The 9,489-nt window shown below is 33.2% G+C and overlaps 1 protein-coding gene across 1 annotated transcript in view; it reads left to right on the plus strand.

Moving 5' to 3' along the window:
- Positions 1-5,041: 5,041 nt before the first annotated feature.
- Positions 5,042-9,489, plus strand: part of LOC108741456 (gamma-aminobutyric acid receptor subunit beta-like) — a 19,794-nt gene continuing 15,346 nt past the window's right edge. Inside the window, exons 1-2 of the mRNA XM_025977512.1 lie at positions 5,042-5,337; positions 9,032-9,135. Of these exons, the coding sequence (XP_025833297.1) occupies positions 5,270-5,337; positions 9,032-9,135 (172 nt within the window). The 5' untranslated portion in view covers positions 5,042-5,269. The remainder of the gene's footprint in view (positions 5,338-9,031; positions 9,136-9,489) is intronic.

The raw sequence follows: 9,489 nt of genomic DNA on the forward strand, positions 1-9,489 counted from the left end.
TGGAATTGGGGTCCCACCATATCTTATCAAATCCCATGAAGGGAGAGGGAGGGATTCTATTTAAAAAACGTCTCATGTAATTAATCAAATAGAAAAAATAACCCTCCGCGACTGAAGTAACTTCCTAATAACCCAGCGCGCTGAATCTTAAATGCGATGCGTCAAAGTCCTTTGATAAGAGACAAGACTTACCCACTTGTGCTTTTTTTTCTAATAAAATATAATGTAATTTTTTTAAATATTTTTTTTACAAGAGCAAATATTTGCTTTCTTATATTGTGTGTTTCAGTAAAGTTACGTGTATTACAAAACAAAACGCCATTTTTTGTTTTATATTTACTTTCCTACTTTTTAAAATAAATTCTAAAGCATAGACCTGTTAAGAGCTTGAGTTTACTTATCGCCTGTTTATCTAATTAAAATTAATTCTAGAGTGTATACTTATTCAGTGATTGAGAGCTTGTGCTCAAGAGGTTGTATCTATTTCTGCCTATCGCTATAGGTATAATTGGGACAATTAAAATTGGCATAGTCCGCCATAAATTATCTCTTTCCCCTTGGGACTGTAGTCGTTTGCTGAGTTACGAACACTCTCTGTTAAGTTAGGAAATGCTTCATGATGAGTGTAGATAAAGTGAAAAGAGAAAACCGAATAATAGTAAGCAGGGCAGAGGTTAGAGGTTGCTTAGGTATGCTAAAGATCAGGGTCGGCTTTATAACTGCCTGGTTGGAATTATATCTTTCAATAAGCGTGTTTGCTTTCCTAAGTTCCTGAGAATGTTGAACTTTCTTTAAAGTCCGATACTGGCAACCTGCTCAAATTCTGCTTGCCTTCGTCTTTTTCTGTTGCACATCAATTGGTGTGATGTTATTTTATTTTATGTTCTTTAATAGTGTCCGCTGCTATTCCTACCTGATATCTCTTGTCTATGTTTAAGATATTCCCTACAACCTCTGTCGTGTGTAAAAATAGGCGTTCTGACAGCAACCGCTTTACTTTGGTTAATTTGTGGAAAGAAGAAAATAAATGCGATAGTTTTATTTATAGCGGACTATGCCAATCTTAAACGTCCCAACTATACATGTGAAAAAAGAGGTATAGAAATCCGTACATGATGGGCATCGGATTATATGCACTATAAACGTAATGACCAAGGCGTAAGGCAATTATCTGCTGAAATCGATTTCAATGTTTGTTTCTGATGATAGTTCAGCTGTAAATATTACACAATTGACTATATTTTGTCTGTGCCAACTACCTCCTTTCTCTAGTGTACCTAACACTATTCCCTGGTGTAGCACTATTCGTTTCTCTATGTATTGTTTGGTTATCTTCTCTATTTTTTTTATTATTCCAGTTTCCCATTAATTCCTTATTTGTCCCTCTCCATTCATTCTACTCGTATGACCGAATGCACGACAAAATGTACCAGCGACAAAAGGTACTAAAAATTGCTTTAATATACTTTGGATGCTACAAAACGTACCACCGTTATTGACAAATATTGGATCTTTTTAAACAATTATTTAAAAGCGACTTTCATAACGGAACCTAACCTCGCGACATTATTCCTACATATCAGCCCGCCTCCGGCGATTTAGGGACATTAATGGAACTCCACCAAACCTCCATAATCAGCTGACTACAACCCACAATATACTATTATTACGACACATGTACTATCCGTGGTGGTATATCTTGACATCAACAGATTAATAAATGACCCTTTGCAGCTAGAAGTGATACGTTATGTCGTGAAAAATCCGGTTGTACCATTTGTTGGGTAACAACTATATGACTAAACCATCTGAACGGGGTTTGCTCTATAATATCCTGTACTGATACCGCTACATATTCTTAGTTCCAGCCGAATATCTGTTTCCTATTCATTCTCATCTTCTTGTACTCCTTTTAAATATTTCTTTCCCATTACTTGTATCATGCGTTTTTTAGCTTATTGATAGAACCCATGATTCCGATCCGAAGGTGAGCACCGGTCTAAATATACCTCATCATCATCATAAGAGGCCTAGAGGTTTAGACCATTGCTTAGCGTTCGGGAGGACGTCGGTTCGATTCCGGGTCCGTCTGCCTTGGTCCAAGTTTTTCTGTGGTTTCCTTGGATCACTTAGGCAAATGCTGGGGCAGTAATATTCCACAGATAATCTTTCACTCCCTTCGGCCGTCTCAAATTTCTCACCCGAACCACCACCCACCCATTCCCACGATTCCTGAAAGCAGGCTGAAGAGGGCCTTCCGCCCTACCTACTGGCTGGTGGGAATGAAACACCCAAAAGTTTTTTTTCATAAGATCGTCACTCCTAAGAATGGTTGGACACGCACCTACACTCTTTCCTATCATGCGCTAATCTTTGCATTTCCCTAAAGCTAGAGCAACCCATACCTTTAACTATTTGTGAACAGTATTCTAATCTAGGTCTACCTCTACCCCTCCTAACTTCCGTTTCTGTCTTTAATATGTCTCTGACTAGACCTTCATGCCTTAGAAGGTGTTCTACTAACCTATCTCGCCTATTTCTTATTGATTTCCTCTGTTCTCTTACTCTTTCTAATACCTCATCATTTCTAACCTCTATCCACGGTATGTTCATCATTCGCCTCTAACGCCACATTTTGAACGCTTTGAACCTTTTCTTTTCCGCCGCGCCCACTGTCCATGTTTCGCACCCGTACATATATACCTATTGATTAAAAAACGTTCATCATTGTTTTCCTGAGCATTTTTATTTTTCTAACAAAGTTTATATTTAGGGCGACGAATACTTTTGCTGCTGCTGTTACAGTTAATTAATTATTGTAAAAATTTTAGCCTTAAATTAATACACACGTAAAGTTCTTTTTATGTGATTTACAGTATGTAAGTCATAATTCATATTTAAGAAAATCGAGGATAGGATCATAAGTGCAAGTTTTCGTGGTCGATTTTCTGTCAAATTCTGCCTCTTTCAATATATTTTGCATGTAAACAAAACTGGAAAACTCTCACGGAGATTGAGTTTCGTGAGCGATACTGACAGAAAGAATTATAGGTTTACACACACTTAAAGAGCTTGCCTTGAATTAGTTTCTAATACGACTATTTTTAAAGTTGCTTAAAAAAGAATTGATCGTTCTATGAGATATCGAAAATGGGTTTTTAAAATGGGGCAGAATTTCTTCTGAAGTACTTAAAGTAATCTAGAATACAAGTACCATTTTTTATTAACATTTTAACTTCTTTCGCTAGTGATAAGCGAAAAAACATCGTTGATAATCTTTTCGAAATGTTAGACTTGTGTTGAACTTACATTTGCTCATCAGTATTTGTTTTCTCTCTCGCAGCATTCGTAGTATTGCGGTAATTTTTTAAATTGAAATTGACAATTTTGCATATTGAACATTTCATTTTTCTAATATTTCACTGATCATCATAAGGTCGTCGGTCCTAAGAGTGGTTGGACACGCACCTCCACTGTTTCCTATCCTGAGCTAATCTTCGCATTTCCCTAAAACTAGAACAACCGACATCCTTAACTATTTGTGAACAGTAATCTAATCTAGGCCTACTTCTACCCCTTCTAACACTCGTTACTGCCTCTAATAGGTCTGTGACTAGACCTTCATGTCTGAGAAGGTGTCCTACCAACCTATCTCTCCTAATTTTTATTAACTTCCATAGAGTCCTCTGTTTTCCTATTTTTTCTAATACCTCTTCTAACCTTCTCTATCGATCCTCATCACTTGCCTGTAACACCACATTTCGAACGCTTCTAACCTTTTCTTTTCCGAGCGCCCATCGACGATGTTTCGCAGCAGTACAGCGCCGCGCTTCAAATATACACCCTCAACAATGTTTTTCGAATTTTTAAATTAATCATTCGCGAGCATAGAAGTGAATATTTCACTGGCAAATGTAAACTGCGGCGATGGTCAGATTGGTCCCTTAGGTAGGTATGTAAACTCATCCGATGATTTCAACACAGGCGTTAAAGATCTATGTAAATTCATTCGCTTCCTTGAATAAGTACTTTGAGAAAATATATTATGAGTTCTCAGAATTATAAGGCTAACCTTGCTAAAAACAAATAATGAGAATTGTTTGGATTAATGTGGAATAGATTTTCATAGTAAATGCCACAGAAGAAATGGTATTTCAACAAACATGTCTTAAATTAGGAAAGAACAAACAGATTCATTACTGCATATACAATACATGGGAATACTGGATTAACTATTTATCGCTGTTTACCTATTATAACATATAGGTCCGATAACTACCATCACCCCTAATACAAAACCGGCGTACCTAAAGATGTATCTAAAACTTTTTGATACTTCTTATAAGTTTGTACCTGAGCAATCGGATCAGTTTACATAATACCTCAGCGGTCAACAAAAATTGACCACCATTGATGAGTTTACAATATTTGGTTACAAATCGGATGAATTTACATACACCCTCTATTTCACGAGTAGCTCTTTAATTTACTATCAATTAAAAAGATAAAGAAATTCATTATAAGGTCGTCAGTCCTAAGTCTGGTTGGGCACGCACCTCCACTATTTTCTATTAATTATTAATAATTTATTTGTACTTATAAGAAACCAACAACCACTACCTTTCTATAGAATAAGAACTTTATTTATAGAACCTTGGTAATTCCTTCTAGATACAGAAAGAACAAAAGGACAGAATCTAACAATAAAAAAAACACATTAAACTAGTTCCATTGCTGTTAATAAACGAAATGGCAATTCTTTCGTTCCATTTTATGATTATTCTTTAGACATTAGTTCATATTAAGGAAAAATGAGAAACGTAAGGGTGGCAGGGAAGCTACGTATCGACTCTTGCCATGCGGATCCAGCATCTGTACGATAAAGGACGCGCACTCTCCCACAGGATAAGGCGCAGGCGCATTTTCACAGCAGTGCATCTCGCGATTTCTAACGATGCATATGAACGACACAGAACAAGTGCCACATTTTGATCGTTTCAAAAAAAAATTTTTTTTTCGATAAATATTTTAAACACTTGCACCGTTTGCGATTTCATTAATCATGTCAGCAAGTATGCACTACGTTATTATTGAAATTACGTGATAACAATATCTAAAAGTGAGTGATTTAGTGATAACGTATTGTGGAACTGACTCTTAAGTCTCGGCTTTTTTGAAATTGTATGTACATTTGTCATAATAATGACTTTTCTGGTATTTGTTTTGGTAATTAAATGATAGCTGAGGACATGACACTGTGGCAGCAAGGATGATCCGAAGAAAAATACGAACGTTTTTTGTTTTGATGTTAAGTTTAACACTTTCTTCATCGAAAGGGTAAATATTTTTATTAATAAATTACTAAAGCTTTCCTTACTGAAAATTTTCATTCATGAGATATGAACATAAATTTAATTCAAATGACCCTAGAACCTCAATATTTATTGTAAGCTTTTAGAAATAAATTGGAAGGTGTGTAACGCTACATTTTTGATGATCGCATTTTTAATTATACACAAATTAAGATGTTACCAAAATGACAAAAGAAGATTTCATTTACTTTTTCAAGTGGGTTTAAATTAATTAATGTATTTAAAAAACACAATCAATAAAAAAATGTTACAGAGGTATTTTACTCTTTTTTTAATTTATTATACATTTTTATCTTATATTCATATTGTATTTTATATAAATAGAATTTTATTGTCTTCATCAAACTTTTAATGCATGTAACTATATTGGATATTGCAATTTCTATTTTTGTTTCGTTCTATTACCATTTTAATCATCAATTCTTTTTAGCCATCAATTCTTTAGCTATAAAAATAAAATTTTAAAGTTTGCTATGTACTAGTACACTTAATTTCGTACCTAATGAAAATGATTAATTAATTTATGTTTATAATTTAGAGAATGACTGAATAATGTTAACAGTAATACTAAAAGAATAATTTAACTTTAAAAGATCATAAAAACTTATCGTTTATATCAGAAGCAATTGCGTTTTCTTCGTGCTATTAATGTTAAGTGAAATTGAACATCTTTTGTGCTTCACACTAATAATAATTATGTTCTGAAGATGCTTAGAGTAGATATCAGTTGTACCTATTGTATGCATATGTTTATGTCTCAGTTGAATGATTGAATTATTTCAATAGCAAGCAGTTATTACATTAGTTAATTGAAAACCTTATTAAGTTGATTGAAAAAAAAAACAGTAAAATATGTATGAATTTAAATTATGTGTTTATTTTACTTCATTGTGGCTTTTTATTTTTGTAATTCTTTTTAATATTTGTTAGAGGGACATATAGGGTGTTCCACCTAAGGCGGTTTCGTGAATAACTGCATAACTTTGTTATTGTACACTTAATAAAATAGAAAATGTTTCTATAAAAGTGACCTGGAATCATATGGTACATATACAGAAGTATTTCCAGTCTTACAGGGTGCTCTACTTCTTCTGGATGCTACTTTACTTCGCTATTTTAAATGGAACATCCCGCATATTTTTACATTTTTTTAATTATAGGTCGACTTTGTTAATAGTTNTTGAAAAAAAAAACAGTAAAATATGTATGAATTTAAATTATGTGTTTATTTTACTTCATTGTGGCTTTTTATTTTTGTAATTCTTTTTAATATTTTTCGATTAATTATATAGGGTGTTCCACCTAAGGCGGTTTCGTGAATAACTGCATAACTTTGTTATTGTACACTTAATAAAATAGAAAATGTTTCTATAAAAGTGACCTGGAATCATATGGTACATATACAGAAGTATTTCCAGTCTTACAGGGTGCTCTACTTCTTCTGGATGCTACTTTACTTCGCTATTTTAAATGGAACATCCCGCATATTTTTACATTTTTTTAATTATAGGTCGACTTTGTTAATAGTTCCCTATATCTATCTCTAGTAGTTCAGATATTCAACCGTTTTTGAAAACAAAAGCTCTTTCAATGAGACTAAATAGCATCTAAACCATAGAAGCTAAAAACTTGCGGTTTGGATAGTTCGTTTTAGAACAAATTATCGTATCGCTTTTGCTATGAGCAAAATGTGTACGCTATTTCGAGCTGGAAATATCGGAACCTACTTTTGACAATTTTATAAGATGAATAACTTTTTTTTTCAAATGGAATGACCCATATTAAATGATACTTATTGTTTGATGCGAAATTAAAAACTCTTTCTACTGATATTAGGTTTTAAATATAGAATAATCGTTTTTTTTTTAGAAAACTGATAGAGATAAATATTTAAAACCCTATATCAGTAGGAAGGGCTTTTAATTTCGGATTTCGGATTAAACGGTATTATTTAATATGGGTCATTTTATTAAAAAAAATACTTATTCGTCTTGCAAGACAGTCAGAAGTAGGTTTCGATATTTCAGGCTCTGAATAACACAGGTATACACCTTGTCCATCGCAAAAAGGATACGGTAATGTAATTAGTGCTGTAACAAACTGTCCGAACGACAGGATTCTTGCCTTTATGACTTAGATGCTATTTGGTGTCATTGAAAGAGCTGAAGTGTTTTTTTTTTTAATATCTCAACAACTACTATCACTGAAAATATTTTCTGTACATGCACCCTATGATTCCAAGTCGCTTTTATAAAAATACCTTTTTTATTAAATGTATAATAACGACACTGCCTTGGGCGGAGCACCCTGTATATAAATGCAACTACATCTCATAACGATTGTAATTTAATTTCTTTTAGATCTTCCTTTTGCTTTGTTGATCAAAAATTTTTACGTTATATGCGTTTGAATCATTGAATGTGATAGGTACTATATGAATCAATTCAATTGTGCAGTTGGACATTAACTAAGAGAAATAGGAAGTATAATTTTCTAATATGTACCGCCCTTATTATAATAAATAAAAAGGGCAAAAATCTCAAAAATGATGTACTTCATTAGAAGAAGAAGTGCAATTTTCGACACCATCTTTGAAGTTCAATCTAGTCTAAAAGCCTAAAGCACATAAAAACCATGGAGATCAGAAACAACTCCAAATCTTAAGCCCAACGCCCTTATTTAAAGCAGTTTAGCCCATGAAGCCTCAATAACGTTTAAAAATCCAAGGTTTCAAATTACCAATTACTTTGAAAGCAATTTTATTCAAATCTATAAGCTCTTTGAAAGTCCTTCAAGCACTTTGAAAGTGCTTTGACTATTAACGGTTAATATCAAATATTAATGTGAAAATTTATTTTCAATTTTTTACACACTATAAACTACATCAGGCTAATAAGGGAAAATTTGTTACTGTTGTCACCCCCGCCGGGAATCGAACCCCGGGACCTTTGGCTTTACTAACTAATGCTCTGACCACTAAGCTACGAGAGATGACAATAGCAACAATGACAAACCGTCCTTATTAGGTCACAGATCTGTCGAACTAATGTAATTATATTATATGAATTTTTATATTAACTTTGAAAGATTTTCACATTAACTTTAAAAGAGCTTGAATTAATGAATTTATAAAGCAATTTTGTAAAGTCCCAACTTCTGTTCATTATCTTGCTTTCAAGCCTTGATGGGATAGAACTACCATACAAAAAAATGTGGCTCACTTCATTCGTATTGCCATTTCTTACCGTAGCGAGTCTAAGCACATCCGTTAAAAAAGAATGTTGGCGGCACTGCGATACTTTATCATTTTGTGGAAGTAACTTCAGAGATAATGTCGTAAACTGCACATCTAGGGCTTTTCATTCAGTTGGAACACAATTGTCTTTCATCTGAAGAAGCCTTTGTACAGCAAAATAATTTCTTTGTTTGTTATTGATTGTGTAGTATCAACAAGTAGCAAACAATTACTTACCATTCCCCTTTTGGCATGACAATTATAGTAAAAATGAAAATACCAATAATAGGCAATGCAACCAGTAAATATTGCATACACATAAAGGACATATTGTTGCTATTTTTTGGGTTTTCTTATTCAAAAGTACCTGAATTTTGACATTATCTTGTATTTTTGCCGCTTCATTGAATTCACTTGTTACCAGGTTACAACACAAAGTAATGGTTTCGGAACGTTTGGATAATGTCACCCAAACCATTTCTAAATTACTGGATGGTTATGACATAAGACTTCGCCCAAATTTCGGAGGTATGACACAATAAAACATTATTTAACACATCTACATTTGGCGACCAATGAGAAAATTTTTCAATTTTAATTTAACAATTGTATATGTTACTGAAAACCAGCACAATCCATAAAGAAATCGCTTTTCTTTCTTGTTAGAGGGACAATTGAAAAAACAACTCAATTTATAATATTCCATAAATTAATTAAGACTTAGCGATGAACAAAAACAGACTTGCAAGACCAATATCAAGATCAGGACTTAGAGCAAGGCCGATTACAAAAATTCACGCAAAATTCTCATCTAAATTCTATTACAATTATAAAATAGAAATATTAATGTGAAAATTCATTTTCGAATTTTTATCCACTACA

This window comes from Agrilus planipennis, unplaced genomic scaffold (genome assembly GCF_000699045.2).
Source record: "Agrilus planipennis isolate EAB-ADULT unplaced genomic scaffold, Apla_2.0 scaffold278, whole genome shotgun sequence".
NCBI classification, from domain to species: Eukaryota; Metazoa; Arthropoda; class Insecta; order Coleoptera; family Buprestidae; genus Agrilus; species Agrilus planipennis.